The sequence below is a fragment of the Homalodisca vitripennis genome, chromosome 4, assembly GCF_021130785.1.
Source record: "Homalodisca vitripennis isolate AUS2020 chromosome 4, UT_GWSS_2.1, whole genome shotgun sequence".
In the NCBI taxonomy this organism is placed as follows: Eukaryota; Metazoa; Arthropoda; class Insecta; order Hemiptera; family Cicadellidae; genus Homalodisca; species Homalodisca vitripennis.
The window spans coordinates 33,571,352-33,592,089 of NC_060210.1; the positions used below are offsets into that span (position 1 = coordinate 33,571,352).

The 20,738-nt window shown below is 34.2% G+C and overlaps 1 protein-coding gene across 1 annotated transcript; it reads left to right on the forward strand.

Annotated features, from left to right (window-relative positions):
- The first annotated feature begins 3,606 nt into the window (after positions 1 to 3,606).
- Positions 3,607 to 20,568, forward strand: LOC124359140. Its single transcript, XM_046811630.1, has 5 exons — positions 3,607 to 3,790; positions 7,141 to 7,238; positions 13,985 to 14,120; positions 17,374 to 17,488; positions 20,379 to 20,568. Exons 2-5 carry the CDS (start codon positions 7,151 to 7,153, stop codon positions 20,502 to 20,504), a joined length of 465 nt encoding a protein of 154 aa, XP_046667586.1. The 5' UTR covers positions 3,607 to 3,790; positions 7,141 to 7,150; the 3' UTR covers positions 20,505 to 20,568.
- Positions 20,569 to 20,738: the final 170 nt, after the last annotated feature.

The following is a 20,738-nucleotide window of genomic DNA, read 5'->3' on the forward strand; positions in this document are numbered from 1 at the left end:
GGTTAAAACTGCAGTCATTTGATACAGAGAAATATTGTAATTCCAAAAATTAGTGTTTTGATTGTGTCGGTCCATACAAAAAAAGAAATTATTCGGCGAATGAACCAGTTAGGTACAAATAATACTATAAATTCATACTTAGCAGGTCAAGTATCGGTGATCCCAGTAGATAGGAGACATCCTCGAAATTATGAGGACGAAGCACAGTTTCGAGATGCAAATTTTGTGTACAGAGTCAGGTATATAGATGGTAATGAAAGGCTGATTAAGTTTAATGTATGCAAAAAAGCTTTCATGTCGTTACATAGCATTAGATATTTTAGACTCATGCACCAATTGATAAAAGAGGCAAACATGAACATAACCCACACACCCATTCAGAGCAATCAAAGAAACTTATTCGTGAACATATTAAAAGCTTAAAACCGAGAGAGATCCACTATAGTGCAATAGAATAGAATAAAAACATTTCTGTATTGAGGCGAAATTAGGACCATATGGTCCTTTCTTACATTTAACCTCTTAAACAAAAAAGCAATCTTAATAGTTCAAAATAAGGCTTATCTAACCACAACTTACTAACACAATATGCCATTCACACAGTCATGATTCAAAGAGTAGCTCCGCCGCCCGCCATGATCATCCAGTCCAGGTATCTACGTCTCATCTCCACCACAAACCGTTTCCGGCTCTCAATTTGTTTGACCGAATCTGATAATGAATTCAATAATCTATAGGCAGTGGTGGTGTAGGATTGGTTATAAGTTGTGGTTCCGTGTATTGGAATTCTTAAACTTAGTGCACCAGACCGAGTTTTTCTTGTGCCATTTCCTGCCAAAAACTGAAAATTTTCAGTCACAAAATATGAAAACTTCCCGATGAGGTTATCGTTAGAGCTACCTGTTTTTTTAACAGATGCTCCAATTGGTTTCCCTCGGCAGTTTGACAGTGAGCAAGGTGGTTTTAGTAGCTACCCATAACATTTCGTAGTATCTCATCATACATGCCTGCTGGTTCATAAGGAATGTATTAAGCCGTTTAGGTTAGAGGACTTGGTCTCATAAACTTTGCTTTTTAATTGACACCAAAAAAGTAATCCGAAGGTGACAGGTCTGGTAATCTAGCAGGCCATTCAAATAGACCTCTCCGACCTATTCATTGCTCTTGAAACGTATGGTTCAAAACATTACTTACTTCTATTGCATAATGAGGGAGCGCTCCGTCTTTTTAGAACCAAACATAATGCCAGTTTAATCCTTCTTCATACATGATAGCAGGCATAATTTTATTCACCAACATGTGGTGGTAAATTTCTCCATTCAAATTTCAATCAGTAATAAAAAGACCAATAATATTTTGTCCAACAATGCCTACTCACGTATTCACATTTTAGGTAAGCTGAGTGTGTGCCTCTATCATCCAGTGAGAGTTTGTATCAGCTCAATATCCACCGTTATGTCGATTAACATCTCTTTTTAACATAAAACGTGTTTCACCAATAAAAACCATGTTGCTCACAAATTTCGGGTCTGCGTAATTTTTTTATTTTCATTATATTGCAGTATTTGTTGAGCTGATAAAAATCGGCATTTGTTGCGTTTTAAAATATTAACCACAGAACTGTTACTCATTACTGTTACTATTAGTCACAACGAAAAACTGAGTGGTTTGTAAAATGGAGCACAAAATCATTTATTTTGTCATTAAGGTTAATTTCTACCAGCATCACAATGTTGTTGGGTCTATGTTGATATCGACACTCGCAAGTGACTAAGGTTGGTTCGAAGACCTGTATCGCTACACCCCTTATTGTATGACCTTTCTTTTATACAATGTACAAATAGCAATAAACACATAAAATAACACAATAGAATGTTTTAATCCCGTTCACTTACTTAACACAGATGAAGTTATACCAGAGAATAACAATTAAAGCAACAAGCTTAAAATGGAGATGTTGAGAAAAATAGCATAAGTTGTTAACTTCAGCAAAGTATTATACAGTCAACATAGTGAATTTGTAGTTAAATGAAAACAGTTAGGTAGCATTTCTAGATACAAATCTGACCACTAAAACACACTATAATTTGATTCACTGGAACTCAACCTAAAGTGCAAATTAGTAATAATTTCACACCTATCATTTAAAAAAATAGCTAAAGTAGCTACAAATTAGTATAGAGTTTAAATTGCAGTTTCCAGTAGGACTGAAAAAGGAAATTAATTTATAACTAAACTGTACCTTCGTTAAAGTCGCTATACATACGCCGTACGTACGTTTCATATCGTAAAAATAGTTTGTTTATATGGCATGGTTGATATTGTTGTGTATCCTTTACGACAAATAAAAATCAAGGCAGGCAGGCAGGCAGCGGGTAGGCTGGAACTCTCGTCCCTTCTGTGGTAGCGTCTCTGCAACAAGCAGAATGGCTACTGATCATCAATAAATGCAACACTTATATATGACAGCGCAAAAATTACATATGCACTAAAGTAGAATGAGTAATATGTAAAACAGTTGACAACAGTGAATGTCTAGATACTACAATGAACATAACAAATAATAATTATAATTATAATAATTTTATATATAACACTAACAAGTGTATACATAATAATATGTAATACAATCAACAATATAGTTACAGCTAATTTAAATGGACAAATATAAGGCCAGCAGGCAGACAACATAGAGGCTTTGCATGGCTGTTATACAGGGAAACAAACCATGACCATCTTAAAATGTTTGTAGTTTATCCTGGAAGAATTCTGCTTCACCTATAACAATTACCAAAAATATGTAATCTAGCTTTGGGTCCTGCCTTCAAGTAATTCGTTCTGAAGTGGTTGTGAGCAAATAGTTCAGTGGATCTGGTGACACTGGAATCCTGAAGAAAGTTTCGGCCAGTAGAGCTGGACAGTCTATGAATCCGTCTTGCTCCTATAATATGGATGGAGAAAGAGAACGTTAGCCAGATCAAATCGTTGTTCCAAAGGACTTAGATCAAGCAAATTCATTATACCGCTGTCGGGGACGTACAGGTACCGAAACCCCAAAATTGTTTTCAACAAGCCTCATTCTCTGAATGCCTTCCAGGCTGGTAATATTATGAATATGTATGGTTTCCATACTGCTGTAACATATTGCAGAATGGAATCATCTTGAAAAGGAATAATATGGAGTGGATTGACAGACCACCAATAGCACCACGCCACAAGAAACCTAAGAGTCGGCTTGCTCTATTGCATTCAGCATCGATGTGGCAATCCGAAGAAAGGGTAACGTTCAAGATAACCATTAAAAAGAAACATTAAGCTGCATTCCGTTAGTAAAGCACCAGTTATAAATGTCATCAAGAGAGCGCTGTAGAATATTGCTTACAGATTAACTTGTTCTTTTTTTCTTCTTTATAAAATTGTTAATAAGTAACTCTCCAAATACTTATCATGTCAACATCTAAAGTAACCCTGCGTGGTTTTATTATTAATAATTTACTTTGTCAAAGACAAAATGACATCTGTTTGCCTCGCGTTGTCGTGAATTTTGATTTCTTTCATGGTCTGTCTTTAGTACTTCCCACTTGTTTGTCTTTTTTTAGTATTGAACGTACTGCTTTCCGCTGCCTTCTTTTATTTTCACATTCACTGAATTCACTCACGTCACAAAATACCACCTCACTTTGTTTTGAAAATAGTAAACAAATAACCTTAACGCTGGAAGTAAGAAAATTGTCGGCAGGGTTAATCTCCTAGTCTAAGGATTGTCCAACTAACAACTTATCGTAGTCAGGTATTATTTACGAATTTCTTTTACAATTTCAACAGAATTTATTTATGCCTTATTTTAAACATGTTTAATTTTCATGTCCTAAGAATGAGAAACTGTTACAAAATTAGTTTTTTAGACCCACCTGTTTTTTAGACCCAAGTTCTGAGAATTTTTCATATCGGTATTTGAATTTAAGTGGCTAAATTAAATTATCTGTATTTTAATTTGGTATATTCAATTAATACACTTCGAAAATCAGGTTTAACTCCAGAATGCAGTCTTATTGATAACTAGACAAACGTAGTCTCAAGTGATAATTCATAACAGTTTGATGTATATAAGTTGTAAATTAAAACATGGGCCGTATAGTTAACCTAGTTAACATAGCATGTCATGCTTTTTGTATCTTTTAGGCTTTTCCATGTAGCCAAATTTTAAACTTTATTTTTAAGTTACACTGAATTATTTAATTTCTATTATTTCTACATTGTGACTGCTGATTCTACCAGATTTATATTAATTATAGCTATGGTTATGTAGATTGTTGCTGAAAAGAACTTGCAGAAGTACATGCTAACATGATCTATATGAGCACATGCTAACATGATCTTCTATGAGCACATACTAACATTTTACATGGTTAATATAAGCCTATCTACGACTATAGACTACTATTAAAGGAAATAAATAAATTTATTTTCTGCGAAAAATAATACAAAACATACAATATTATTTAAACTTGGAAAATACAACCCACTCTGCCTTTAAGGCATACTTTTCAGACACATTGGATGGTGTACGATAATCAGACACCCAGTTTTTTATAACAGTATTGACAAATGACTTTAAACACTTTTTCATATAATAACTGTATTTTCTTTTATATACTAACAGACAGTCCAAAGCTCGTGGAGGACTGTGAAACAAAGTTTAAAAAATGGCGTATGAGCTGACCTGCTTTCAGGTCTCTGCATCTCTATTCGAGTATTTGTACAAGAGAAGTTCGGGTTTCTAGAGAGGATGCTTTCAACAACTTCTTGAAAGCGATTAATCATTGATAACCTGGAGAAATACAAAGTTACGCGTATTTTGTATTTTCTGTTATCTTATTTCATTATTACTTGAATGGGTTTTTCCTATTTCTAGTTCTAATTGTTTGTTTCATCGTCATAGCTCCTTTATTATTTATGAGATTGTCACTGTGTATTATAGTAATTATTTTAATTTAAAATATGATTTTTATCATTATTATGTTAATATATTTATATTATTTTGTTATTATAGATATGCTGATTCATGATTGTTAGACTCGTATTCGATATATGAATATTAAACATTGATGATTATACTAACCAATATAAAGACCGGATCCGCTTATTGTACTTTACCCCTCACATCTTTTTAGTAGCATATTATTCTTTTCCTAGGCTTATGAAGAATATGTAGAATTAGTACAAATACTGTTTATGGTAGGTTTTCTGTCCTGTTAAAGTAAATTAGGGGAGGAACAGTGTTGGTGGATTTTGTTGAAAGTAAAAGCACATGTTTTAGAACAAAATTGGTCAAAATCAGTAAGTGTATGAATTTTATAACTGTAGACTCAGTCTATTAGCCTTCTGCATGAAAAAGTCCGTCTCGCAGAGTAAAACTGTCTCTGCAGGGATTAAACTCATATTCTTAAAACTAGTGACCATTTATGATTCACTGAATTTGAAGGTCTAGACAATATTGTAAAATTCTGTGAGATATATATATATATATATATATATATATATATATATGTAAAGCTCTTAGTAGCCACCTGGTAAATAATTGTTAAGTTTAAAAGTTTGTGAAATAATTATTAAAGTATAGATTTTACATAACATTTATAAAGACTAGGAAAAAGTAGTAGGCCTAAGCAAGGATTATTTTTAATTCTTTGGTCAGACAAAGTTTGTTTGTGGGAAAAATTTTGTAAAATGAGGTGATATTTTTATAATGTAACATTTTTTATTGGGCTTTTAGTTTTGACTGCAGGAGTTGTAGAACATTTATTCAGTACTATTATTCAGTAGGCTGACACAATTTCTGTTTTGTTTGGTGGGGGATGTAAAGATTTATTTGTTGTATGATTGTTTGCCATTCTACCTGTCAGTAATGAAATGAGCTATGGACTTGAAATTTTGCATTGAACCTCAGTGAAGCCAAGTCTTTTACATGGCACACTCCTACCTTGTATATATAAATACATATAAAAATGATGGCACACACTTTTGATATATTGTGTAAAATCTTCCATTCTTCTTGTATTTTACCATAAATACATTTTTGTTATACTCAATAATAGTCCTTTACGTTTGTTTCTTTACTGACCTGTAATGAAACTGACATTCAGCTTTTTATTTTATGCATGTTAATATTTGCCAGTATATATATTAAGGATTTTGATTTGTTTCTGAAATATATCCTTAATCTAAGTAACAGAAAACGAGACAAGGAATAATGGCTTATATATCAACTCAATCTTGCACATTAGAACATTTCAAAGAAGTTAATTGAAAGTCAACTGTGTATGTATGGTAATTCATACCAAAATAATTTTCCAGTTTCCAATAATTTATATCGAGCTTTGTAAATAAAGCCGTAAATAACTCCAGTATTTTACATGCATAACTGTCTTTGAATTGACATATCGTTAGATAAATTTCATAATTTATTTGCTTGTCCACAATATGATTCAGTAAAAATACTCATATAAATGGTAGCATAATGAAGGTTTATGTATTTCTTAGAATTACCTCAATTTAAAATAAGCAATAGATAGTGGAGTAAAGTTTAATAATAATTACAAAATGTTATGTTTTAATAATTCAGGGATGCTACAGGTCAGGGAAATCAGGGAAGTCAGGGAAAAAAAACAGGACTGGAAATCAGGGAAAAGTCAGGGAATCCGGTCTCAAGTCAGGGAATTTCGACGTTGGTCAGGGAAAAATATAAAATCCCTTTACACAAATAAACTTACTGCCGCCGCGCCGAGTCCAAGCCTGCAGACGACGCGGCGCATGAAGCAAAAACTCTGGGGATTGCGTCGAAAAAAGTCAGGGAAAGATGAAAAATTTGGTCTGGAAATCAGGGAAAAGTCAGGGAATTTCATTATTGGACTCCTGTAGCAACCCTGTAATTATAAATTAATAATAATTTTAATGTTGTAATTTGTGTAATTTGCACTGTTCGAAACAGCTAAATATTTAATATTCATATTACCAACAAATTCATTGATTAAATTAATTAAATTTTATTGCTTTATAGTAGATCTTAATTTAACCTTATATATTACCTATTTAATTAGAATAAACTGTCGGAATAACTTGGTATATTATGTCTGACAGATCTAACAGCATGGCCGCTGAATCAGGGGAGTTGCCTTCTATCTCAGAAGATATTGAGGACTATAATGAAGGTCTACGAGAACTTAAAAACCTAATTGGTAAGCACAGTATGTTGTATTTTAGTATTACTCTAGAATATCAGTTATTTGTTAACACTTTCATTCTTAGACCCAAAAGGGACTTGTGCCTGTTTTTGGGCTACGCTACTATGTTTATATATTTCGTATACACTGATTTTTTTGCCTATCCCATGTTTATCGTATTTGTACACACTACTTTACCATGTTCCTTCAACCTAATAGTTCTACTTATGTTATGGTCCTGATTTCTCCACCAAGACCCCTTGAGCCATTTTTGTTATTGCCTGCTGATATAAACCTGCAGGTACAGTACGTGTCCTTTGTGTGATCCAACCTTACTTTTACTAGTATTTTGTAACTGTTACATCCAAAATGGGCTCAGAACGAATAAGACATGAACTTAAAGCAGAGTGTGACAGTAGCAACAGTGAACTGAGTATTTTTTTAAATCTAATTATTATAAAGGATAGTGATGATCTTTTAATTCATTTATCTGACATATAGACTATGAAAGTGACAGTTATTTTTTTTCCTTCTTAAATATTTGTCAATGCATTTGTACCACTGATTACAGTTATTATATATTTTTCTGAACATGAGCATTTGCGTAAATAATATATAGTGAAAAATAAGTATTTGGTATATGTTAAGGTATGACGCAATCATTTTGATGACATTGATTTGTATCTCACAACATTATATGAGGCATAACCAAAAATTAAGTGTAATGAGGCTCTCACGGCCAGAAGGATGTTCTCTGACATGTTGGGTTACACTGCTGTGTAGCCTGAATCCTCCCCTATACAACAAGGCCAGTTCAAAGTCAATATGTTGAGAACTGACAATGCGACTACGTTTTGTGAAAAATATCAATCCAATATCCTGCCGAGTGTAAAATACAGAGTTTTATCCATTGTCTCGTTTGGAAGGAAAGAACTCTGATTGAGGTTTGTAATAAGTAAAAACTGTATAATTCCAAACAATGAAGTGGATGAATTTATCTCTATGGAGCTTGTAACAACTCAAAAACTCTTGTCCAGCTTCCATTTGATTCAACTTATGTTGGTCTGTTTTGGGACCTCTCGTGGATGTTTACCGATATCCAGGGTTACTGTGATAGTTTTGTGTTGCAGAGATCTGGGATTTGCTGAAATATCTTAGAAAGTACATCTACAGTGAATCTATTATCTTTAAGGAGCACATTTTCAATTTTTTAGAGTATTTCAGTCACAATTGAAGGTATTTTGCTCCTCTGTTCATCATGCACAGACATAGACCAATTTTAAACTCGCAACACCATTTGAACACACTTGTATAACTCATAGCTTTATCACCATTTCCAGTTTTTACCTCATTATAAATGTCAACCAGAGTTTTTCCCTTCCAAACGAGATAACGGATGACGCCACGTATTTTGCACTTGGCAGGTGATTTAATTGATATTTGTTACGAAACATACTATTGTTACATCGACAGTTATCAACATATGGACCTCAAACCAGTCTTGTTGCAGAGGGGAAGAATCACGTTACATGTCAATGTAGCTAACATGTTGAGAAAAAAGTCCTTCCACCTGTGAGAGCCTTAGTACACTTACTTTCTGAATATGCCTCATACATACTTAAATTTTAAAAGCTAATCAGAGCTGTCCAACCATTCACATTTTAGTTTACTGGTTTTTTCTTGGAATCCTGAACTATAGATGAGCTGCATTGAAAGCGACCTGCGTGAAGATTTTATGTTTTCTTGCGCATAAGGGGGGGGGGGAGGAGCTGGAGCTTGACCACTCCTACCGCCACGCCCTCTTTCACTGCTTGATCTATTTCTTGCTGGTGCTCTGCTTCCCTGTATTGGTGTTTTGGAGCATCACACTATGTTCTGTTATATTCTCGTTGTTACGTAATAACACATTTATTATCTATGTTAAGCCTTCAACTCACTATTTAATTTGAACTGAACACCCCCTAAGTGGTCCACTTAATTTCTTGTTTTTCACAGTTTTGTGAAAACATTACCTATACATACATTAAATGATTTTCTGTTAAGCCTATACTTGTAAAAGTGATTGTGTTGCTAAAATATAAGTATGCCCATCATAACTTATGAAATAAAGTAATAAAACAGGCCTAGGCCTAAACAATAATCCAAACCAATTTTAAAAACTAAATCTAAAACTGTTTCACTTCACTGATGCACATACGAGTATAAACTCACAATCAGATTTGTCCTAAACCACAGTGAAAATCACTTTCAAACAACATAATTGATAAAATTACACTCAAAAGTAACACTATGAAATAGTATGTAAATATAACCAAACAAATAAACAGCTAAAGACAAACAATAAATCGTCATGCCAGCAGACAAAGTTGCGCCACCTTGATCGATGTTTTTCGTCTACTATAAACTACATGTTGAACGGCTTTCGATACATAGGTTCGATAAACCGATAGTTCATTTCATCTTCTTTCCAACGATGTATAACTCAAATGTATTACACCGAAAATAACCGAAATATATTCGTTATAAGATCGGACTGCGCGATGCGTACAGCGTACGTCGCGGGCCGAGTTCAGCGGTAAACGCTAGACGTACAGCGTACGTCGCGGTCCGTCGAAGGGTTAATAATAGTGCATTGCATCTATTTAATCATCATCATCATCAGATGTTTCCGTTATCACGGGTCGTCGTACACAGCCTCCTCCACTTTTGTCTGTCATTCCAGGTCTCCTCTTCCTCCACCTGTATTTTCTGTAGTCCCCTTCTCTCTATGTCTTTCCACACTTGGTCCTTCCATCTTCCTCTCGTTCTTCCTCTTGGTCTTCTTCCTCCTTCCTCCTTCTCCAGTGCTATTCTAGGCATTCTATTACCTCCCATCCTCTTCACATGCCCCATCCACTGTATTCTTCTTCCTTCCATTGTCTCTTGCAGTGAGACTACCTTCAATCTTTCTCTGGTTATTTCGTTCCTTATTCTATCTCTTCTTGTAGTCTTCTCTATCCCTCTTAAAAATCATACATATGATTTTTGTATGTTAGTATGTTAGTCATCTATTTAATATGTTAGTATAATTAGGAAGTATTTAAACAAATGTTTATTGTTAATAGCTGTTGTTATTGTTATTAGGTTTGTAAAACAGCTGTTATGTAACACATATCCTACGAGTGGTAAAGTGGCGACTGAGTAGTGGTTGGTAAGGAATGTGGAGGGGGAAGTGAGTTTGTGATTCTTCTCCCTCTTTGCATCTCTCTCTCACTCACCCCACACTGTTTAATTAATAGGTTGCTTTCAAAGCGGCTCATCTATATCTTGTTAGATCCAACAACAGGAATGTGAAGGTGTCACCATTAGAAAAACAAACTTACCTTATTGCTCTGTTGCACTGATGAGCCATCTGTAAACTTGGGTGTCTGGTATCTCACCACCTCACTGTATACGGCAGGTAGTAAGATATGACAACTGACTGCAATTTATTATTTTACTCATAAATATATTTTGTTTTCTTTTTATTCAAAAGAAAATGGCATTTATAGTATATGGCACTCTATAATTCTGTTTCAACTATACCTTTTTTTCTGTTTTTACTCGCCTTTTTTTAGTAGTACTTTGTTATATATTATAGTCTTTGCATTTAAATTGTTCGATATTGTTGTTGTATTTTATAGTTTATTGATTATTTCATGTACCTGTTCTTGTTGATCTTGTTTAATCAACCCTGTTTTGCTTGACTCTCTGTGCATCTTAAATCTCCAAACTTTTCTTGTTATATTGTCAAATGGTTACCTGTTGTTATTATTGTTATCTATTGATTTAGTCGTTATCAAGTTATTGTTATCCAATTGTATCAGTTGTTGTATTCGCTTGTTGCACTCTTATTCTATATTGTTATGTTATTTTACTATGTAATGGTATTGTAAAAGTGGCGATTGCCGTGGAAATAAATAAATGAAATAAATGAAAAAGAAATTTATTTGTTAGTTGGTATATTTTGTTACATTTTAACTGTTGCTATTGATACACATTGCCTACACTAACTCTTTCAACAACAGCAATCATGTTAATCTGGAACAAGTGTAATAATACTGACCATACTCACTTGGGGCTGAGAGTGTTAAAATTGTGTACAGTAGCTTGTCAGGTATTGTTATACAACACTCTCAGCCACAGCAGTCCATGTTAATCTGCACCCAATGCAAATATCCTGATCTACCATACTCACTTGGGGCTGAGAGTGTTAACATTGTGTACAGTAGCTTGTCGGGTATTGTTATACAACACTTTCAGCCGCAGCAGTCATGTTAATCTGGAATAGTGTAATATTACTGACCATACTCACTTGGGGCTGAGAGTGTTAACATTGTGTACTTTAACTTGTCCAGTATTGCTATACAACACTTTCAGCCACAGCAGTCCATGTTAATCTGCACCCAATGCAAATATCCTGATCTGCCATACTCACTTGGGGCTGAGAGTGTTAACATTGTGTACTTTAACTTGTCCAGTATTGCTATACAACACTTTCAGCCACAGCAGTCCATGTTAATCTGCACCCAATGCAAATATCCTGATCTGCCATACTCACTTGGGGCTGAGAGTGTTAACATTGTGTACTTTAACTTGTCCAGTATTGCTATACAACACTTTCAGCCACAGCAGTCCATGTTAATCTGCACCCAATGCAAATATCCTGATCTACCATACTCACTTGGGGCTGAGAGTGTTAACATTGTATACTTTAGCTTGTCCGGTATTGCTATACAACACTTTCAGCCATAGCAGTCCATGTTAATCTGCACCCAATGCAAATATCCTGATCTACCATACTCACTTGGGGCTGAGAGTGTTAACATTGTATACTTTAACTTGTCCTGTATTGCTATACAACACTTTCAGCCACAGCAGTCCATGTTAATCTGCACCCAATGCAAATATCCTGATCTACCATACTCACTTGGGGCTGAGAGTGTTAACATTGTGTACTTTAACTTGTCCGGTATTGCTATACAACACTTTCAGCCACAGCAGTCCATGTTAATCTGCACCCAATGCAAATATCCTGATCTACCATACTCACTTGGGGCTGAGAGTGTTAACATTGTATACTTTAACTTGTCCGGTATTGCTATACAACACTTTCAGCCACAGCAGTCCATGTTAATCTGCACCCATTGCAAATATCCTGATCTAACGTACTCACTTGGGGCTGAGAGTGTTAACATTGTATACTTTAGCTTGTCTGGTATTGCTATACAACACTTTCAGCCACAGCAGTCCATGTTAATCTGCACCCATTGCAAATATCCTGATCTAACGTACTCACTTGGGGCTGAGAGTGTTAACATTGTATACTTTAGCTTGTCCGGTATTGCTATACAACACTTTCAGCAACAGCAGTCCATGTTAATCTGCACCCATTGCAAATATCCTGATCTATCATACTCACTTGGGGCTGAGAGTGTTAACATTGTATACTTTAGCTTGTCCAGTATTGCTATACAACACTTTCAGCCACAGCAGTCCATGTTAATCTGCACCCATTGCAAATATCCTGATCTAACATACTCACTTGGGGCTGAGAGTGTTAACATTGTATACTTTAGCTTGTCCGGTATTGCTATACAACACTTTCAGCCACAGCAGTCCATGTTAATCTGCACCCATTGCAAATATCCTGATCTGCCATACTCACTTGGGGCTGAGAGTGTTAACATTGTGTACTTTAGCTTGTCCGGTATTGCTATACAACACTTTCAGCCACAGCAGTCCATGTTAATCTGTACCTATTGCAAATATCCTGATCTACCATACTCACTTGGGGCTGAGAGTGTTAACATTGTATACTTTAGCTTGTCCGGTATTGCTATACAACACTTTCAGCCACAGCAGTCCATGTTAATCTGCAATAAGTGTAATTTTTCTAACTTGCCATACTCACTTGGGGCTGAGAGTGTTAACATTGTGTACATTAGCTTGTCGGGTACTGTTATACAACCCTACAGCCCCAGCAGTCTTTATCTGCAATATTCACTTGGGAGTTAGTGTTAATTTATTATAGGTTAGTAATATACCGACATCTTGATTTGATACAATTTGCGAGTACATGGTTAGTACAATATAAATGATGGTAGGAAACCATGAATTTTAGTTTTTTTGTGGGTTACTGCTATCACCAGTTCTCAAATGTAGGATATTATGATAATCTCTGGTTTTATATTCATAAGAGTTTTACATTTATAATGTCTGATTAATAATCTTCAAAATTATCTTTGAGTAATTAGCTATTTGGTGAATCTAGTAAAAGTTATCTACATTTTCTAGCAGGCCATCAATTAATGTAAACAATAGTATTAATTATTGCACAGTTAAAGGATTTTTTAATTTCTTGAGTTTTTGTTGTTATGAAGTAGGCAAGACTCACCATTTTCTGATGCCTGTTGGCACCAGGAAATGATGACCCAAATGAAGTGTTTATAATACTTCATTCACAAAAATTTGCTATTCATATACACTTTATTTTAAAATAAAAAATATATTAAATGGGCAATTGTTTTTCTAAAATGGTGATAGAACCTTACCACTAAACATTAAACAAAGTGTACAGTCTAGTTTGGACACTGACTAATTAGTCCTTCCATTTTGTTTCTTTAGATATTCCAACCAATAGGATCCTGACTAGCAAAACTTTAGTATTTTTATTAAATAGTTGTTAATATTTTGGATAGAAAAATACAATATTATTGAACTTTACATTTTATATTTTACAGGAGAGGCAAGTGAATTAGTGGAAGAGATAGATACCAACTTCCTTGACATTTTTGAGAAAGATCGGAGGGTATTGGAGGAAATAGATGTAAAAGAGTCTGCACTCAACTACATTTTGCTGGAACAATCCAAACACAGGTGCATTAATAGTTTTGATAATATAATTATAGAATAATAGTGTATATCTAAACATTTTAATTTGGTTTAACACAACTTGTTTCCTTTATTAAACTAGGAAAATGTCCTCATCTTAGTAGAAATATAAATAAATGTTTCTTTGGGTGTATACAAGTTGAACAGTTGGCACTATTAGAAATATAAATAAATGTTTCTTTGGGTGTATACAAGTTGAACAGTTGGCACTAGTAGAAATATAAATAAATGTTTCTTTGGGTGTATACAAGTTGAACAGTTGGCACTAGTAGAAATAAAAATAACTGTTTCTTTGGGTGTATACAAGTTAAACAGTTGGCACTAGTAGAAATATAAATAAATGTTTCTTTGGGTATATACAAGTTGAACATTTGGCTCTGTTCAACTTGTAAAATATTCAAGATGGAAACTACCCGGATGAAAATGAATTGTAATGGAACTTGAATGAACAAGTAAAATAAAGTATTTTGTTAAATGTAGTATTAATTTATTGGACAATAAATACGAGGGTCTTCCAGAAAGTAAAGAACGATTGCGCATCACGGGCGGCGCAGTTCCCCCACCACCGCGGTAGATAGCTTGTTCGTTAGCCACACCTTCTGCCTCAGTGTGAGCTGAGTAGCGGTACCGTGAGGTCACGTTTGCATCTCCTGTGAAAGTTTAAAATGGCGGCGTTAATTGAAAATCCCGCCAAGTGTGAACTGCGTAGTGTGATACGGTTTCTGAATGCACAGAATGTTCGACCTATTGAAATTTATAGGCAAATTAAGGCAGTTTACGGTGACAATGCGATGAACGAGTCATCAGTGAGAAAATGGTGCATTCAATTTAAGGAAGGTCGAACTAATGTGCACGACGAGGAACGAAGTGGAAGGCCGTCACTCGTTACTGACGAGTTGGCAGCGAAAGTTGATGGAAAAATTCAACAAAACCGTTGTTTCACTTTGAGTGGTCTAGTGGAATTTTTTCCACAAATTTCAAGGTCGCTTTTGCACGAAATAGTGACTGAACGTCTTGGTTATCAGAAAATGTGTGCTCGTTGGGTGCCTAAGATTCTTACTGATGTCCACAAGACTAAACGGATGGGAGCAGCTCTTGAGTTTTTGACTCAGTATGACGAAGAAGGTGATGCGTTTCTTGACCGCATCGTAACGGGTGACGAAACTTGGGTTTCCTATCGAACCCCGGAAACAAAGCTCCAGTCAATGGAATGGCATCACTCGAATTCACCAACAAAAAACAGGAAAGAAAAACCAAATTTGAACACCAGGAAATTGATGGCAACAGTTTTTTGGGACCGAAAAGGCCTAATCCATGTGGAGTTCATGCCGAGAGGCGAAACAATCAACTCAGAGGCCTACATCGAGACCTTGCATCGGCTTCGCTGCGCTATTCAGAACAAACGACGCGGAATGCTGTCGTCGAAAGTGGTGCTGATCCACGACAATGCTCGGCCTCATTGCAGTGCACGAACCAAAGCAGAACTCAATTCTTTCAAATGGCAAATCTTCGGACACCCTCCGTATAGTCCAGATCTGGCTCCGAGTGACTATCACTTGTTTCCAAAGTTGAAAGTGTTTTTAGGCGGAAAAAACTTTTTGGGTGACGAAGACCTCAAAGAAGGAGTAAAAACGTGGCTTCATTCCTTGGCGGCAGAACAGTATAACGTCAGTATAGAAAAACTGGTGCCACGCTACAACAAGTGCCTTGACAGTTCCGGCGATTTTGTAGAAAAATAGAGTAAGTTTATAAGTATTTATAAATAAATTTTCATGCTCTTATCTTTTGTTTTTATTGACTTATAACAAAACGTTCTTTACTTTCTGGAAGACCCTCGTATTATAAATTACAAAAAAACAGACTGATTGGTTTTGTTGATTCACAGTAAAAAGTTTACACAAATTAAATTGACTGTGTGATCAGAATATTAGCACTTAGGTTTTTAGTAAATAGGCTTATTATAAATTTATTATTAAGTACCAGGGGGCTTGGCAGGATATGTTTGCTAACAAACATCTTTTGCAAAGTCATCCGATAACTCAAAACAACACAATGCTGGACTGATAAGCATTAATTATGTGATTTTTTTAAATTAAATTCAAATAAACTTTAAAATCTTTTTAACTCTTGCATTTATTTATTTATTGATTTAACGAACTGGCCCTGAGATAGAAATATTTCACTGAAATCAATTTTACATCAGTGATCAATTATAAAACACCCAATTACACTCCACAAACTGCAACAGATTAAATTCTACCTTGAAGAAAAGGTATTTTTTAGAGTACAGTTTGGTTGAGTATATTCTGAGAGTTGTACTATCCTCCAGTTTGCAATCTCTTTTTTGTTTATCAAATAACATAACATTTATCTTGAACTATAACACCTATCTTTATGCTAATGACCTGTCATCCAGTCACTGCAATGGTAGCCTGAGACTGGTACCTCCCCATATCCCTGCATCCTATTCATAAAACTATCAATGTATCTACAATGGATAAGCTTCTTTTCAATAGCAACTATAAATCTGGTCTTAAGACTAGATTGAAAAGACACTAACTTTGTTGGCAATACTATCTTGTCAGCCCCATGGTAAAAAATGAGCATATGTTACCTTCTTAAACAACTCCAACTTCGTTCTTCGCCTTTCGGTGAAACTGGGAACAGATACGCTTTGTCAGGAGCTATGAATCAGCAGCCTCAATTTGATTTTGGAAATTTATAGTCTTTATCAAATCAGCTCTCTATAATCATACCTGATCCTTGATCCAATATGTGACAAACACGTTCTATAGAAATGTTGATGGCCTCTGTTATCTCTTTTATTTTAATTTGGTAAACAAGCACCATTTGGTGAATTTAAACATGTCAGTGGTCACAATATTTGGCCATTCTGAATATTCAGCATTCAAGCTGGTATCCAAGTTGTACTTAAATACAGCTGCTAAACATTTTAAACTGTTGAATAATGAGGAAGAGTTGTTATGCATAGCAGTAGTGTAGTCATTTCACCTTTAAAACAAATATTAATAACATTTCAATATCTAATGTTTTACATTTTCACAATGTATTTTCCATTTGAGCATTTCAATAATTGTTTAGTAACATCCAAAATGATCGTCTTTTATAAAAAACAGATTGTATTCAACCATACTACCCAAAATTTGTTATTGAATGTGGTCATCTATTGATTTGAATGATTGATTTGTATGTAATTTTAATCTCTTTATTTTTCAAGAGATTTAATTGAAGGTGTGAGAAAGATTTTTGAGTACTGTAACCAGCTAGAAGAATTTAAGGCTGCTCACGATGCTCAAAGTGAGCCCAGACTAAAGGCTGCACTGCAGGAGGCGGTATGTTGTATTTGAATTTTGTAATACTTAGTATAAAATGTTAAGGCTGCTCACGATGCTCAAAGTGAGCCCAGACTGAAGGCTGCACTGCAGGAGGCGGTATGTTGTATTTGAATTTTGTAATACTTAGTATAAAATGTTAAGGCTGCTCACGATGCTCAAAGTGAGCTCAGACTGAAGGCTGCACTGCAGTGTGTGCTATGTTAGATGTATATATTGTATAACTTAGCATAACATGTTAAGGCAATATTGTTGATTATGAAAGTGTTAAAACATTGCCTGCAAAGATCTAGTCTACAAGTTATAATGTTTCCTACATTTATTGCAATAGATTTTAATATGAGATATGTTCAAAAAACTACAGTAATTTTAATATGTATGTATATATATATCGACTCCCGGCGGAGCGAGTACTTTTTGCGGTTCAATGTTTATTGAAATTAAATAAGGCTATTGCTATTTATACAATTTGATGTAAATAAAAGTCGTTTGACATGTATTTGGTCTTCCGATCATATGTTAGTTTGCTTATTTAAACACATATGTGACAGATACGGCCAAATACAAAATAATTGAATCGGAAAAAGTAAGCGCTCTGTGGTGTAATGGTAGCACATTCACCCGGCAAGTGAGAGATCCGGGTTCGACTCCCGGCGGAGCGAGTACTTTTTGCGATTCAATGTTTATTAAAATTATATATATATATATAAAAACTTCAAAAAAGCCCACATTGGACATTTTGCACTTGTGCCAGTGCTTCTTCCAATACTCGAAACACTTCTCAAACTCAATCTTTGGGATAGCCTTTAGCTCTTCTAGCGATGCACAAAAATGTCATCTATTCTTGTAAAATAATAGCTCTTTGAGGTTTTTTTTATTTTTTAAAATTAAAAGTCCCACAAGCAGTGAAGTGTGAGTAGTTGCAGTGTCATGGTGCAAAAGCCATGAAATGTTTTGTCACAAATCCGGGTGTTTTTTGAACTTGCAGGTGATACTCCTTATTTACCTTGTAGCAAGAATTCATGATGCACTATGCCATTAAAATCGAAGAACACGGTGAGCAGAACCTTCATGTTTGACTGCACTTGTCAAGCCTTTTTCGGTCTTGGTGATCCAGAATGTCTCCACTGGAATGATTGAGACTTAGTTTTGACGTCATATCCGTAAAATCATGTTTCGTCACTTGTTTTAACACATTTCAGTAATTCTGCATCATCATTGACTGAATTTAGCACCTTCCCTTTGCTACTGTTTTTGTTCAAAATTGCACAGGTTTAGAATAAATTTTGCTGCCACACGCTTTGTACCCAAAAAATTCAAAAGAAATTGGGATATGAGTCAATTGATATGTCAACATCATCAGGGACTTCTGTAATCATAATAAGGCAATGGTTCATAACCATTTCTTCCACTTTTTTCACGTTTTCTTTGATTGTTGATGTGCGGGGATGTCCGGAGCTTTCATCATCTTCAATGTCTTCACAGCCATCTTTGAAACATTTATACCACTCATAAACCATAGTTTTACTCATAGACGACTCACCATAGGCCTTTGTCAATATTTCCAACACTTCATTTTTCATATAAAATTTGAAATAATCTTTTTGATCCATTTTTTTAACGAAAATCACTGAGTTCATCAAACACGTCTAATAATTTTACCAGCTACCACTGAAAAAGTAAACAATAAATACAGCTGGAAATTTTATGTTTCAGGAGCATAAGCACCAACATAATAAAAATAATTTTGACATTCAGATTCGCAAAACCCGCGAAACTTAAAATTCCCGTTACTTTTTTAACATACGTCATATACCTCAGGATACATAATTCAAGATATTAAATTCTTGCAGAAGACTAAATTTTAAAGGACCATGACAAAATTTTCCAGTAATCAAATATAACTTTATATATGTTGACTAAAATGTTTTATGAATTAAAACATTTTTTACATTAGTTATTTATTGTTATTATTTTTCATATTTTCTATAGGGCCACACCCACAGTGTTATTTTTCTATGGTGTTCTCAATAGTCCTTCAGCTACACATAAAATTACAGATTTACATTTTAAGTGTATTTAGAGTCCTTATGACTGAAGGTCTGATTTTTGACATTGTTTTCTCCTAAGAAAGAACTTTAATTTGATATACTACTTGACAAAGAAATGTTTTATCTTCTGACATATGCTATCATTTACAATTCTTTTCCGACTCCTTCTGCACTGTCCTCTCATATAATGAAAAATAAAATATTTACAAAAAAGTAGATATTTATGTATAGTATTATTGTGTACAGTATTAATACTTAACAGCTGTCCCCATTATTTTTGTAGTGTTAAATTTTTATATGCATGTTGATAATTTATCATTTACAAGTATATTTTATTACTAAACTTATACATGATGCTAATAGTCTACTTATCAATACAATTGTTCCTTTTATTACTGTTAAAATACTTACTCTTCAATTCTTATAAATGTCAAAATGTCTAATATTTTTAAACATTATTAGGTTTAGTAGCTCCTAATAAACGAGTAAGTTAACGCTTAAAATGCCAAGAATAAAAATGTGTAATATAAAAAATTGCAAGAAAACACAGGATGTTTCATAAGAAATTTGAACGTTCAAATTTTGAATTCATATTTTTCATTGTTAGTAAAAAGTAGGTGATGTCCTCCATTTAAACTTTTCTGTAAATTTAGTTGTTTTTTATGATACCAATGGTGGTACAGTTCAAATAGACATCCTGTATATAGCTAGAAATAAATTAATTTGAGTGTTGTGTCTAATAAGTATAAAAAATAATTTAAAAATCAATCTCCCCAATAATGTGCATTATGTTTCTAGAAATGTAATTAATTAATTGTATTCTCGATATCTGTTTATAGAAACTGGCATTCAGAAACGCAAACCGTCTGTTACAAGAACTGGAGAAAAGTGTAGCACAACATCAGTCAATCTACAAAACCAGCCGATCAGTTTTAACTTCAGTTAATGATAGTTTCTCTTTGTAAAATACTCCTATCTGTAATATACTATGTAAGTGCCCTATTTTAAAAATAAAAATTTGTTTTGTAATTCTTATGGTAAAATTTTTTACCTTTTATGACTATGTGTTTTTTTATCTTTTTGATTGACAAATTTATTAAACTTAAATGTATAAGACAAAAAGAGTCTAAAAATTTGTATTTAATAGCAGTCATGGATCTATTTTCTTAATATAAATATAATAAACTGGCAAATTTATC

Bases quoted from the DNA above. Each gene is read 5' to 3' on its own strand.
- LOC124359140 (XM_046811630.1), top strand. From the start codon at position 7,151: ATGGCCGCTGAATCAGGGGAGTTGCCTTCTATCTCAGAAGATATTGAG. The intron at 7,239-13,984 runs GTAAGCACAGTA...TATATTTTACAG, and splicing joins AGAACTTAAAAACCTAATTG to GAGAGGCAAGTGAATTAGTG. The intron at 17,489-20,378 runs GTATGTTGTATT...ATCTGTTTATAG, and splicing joins AGGCTGCACTGCAGGAGGCG to AAACTGGCATTCAGAAACGC.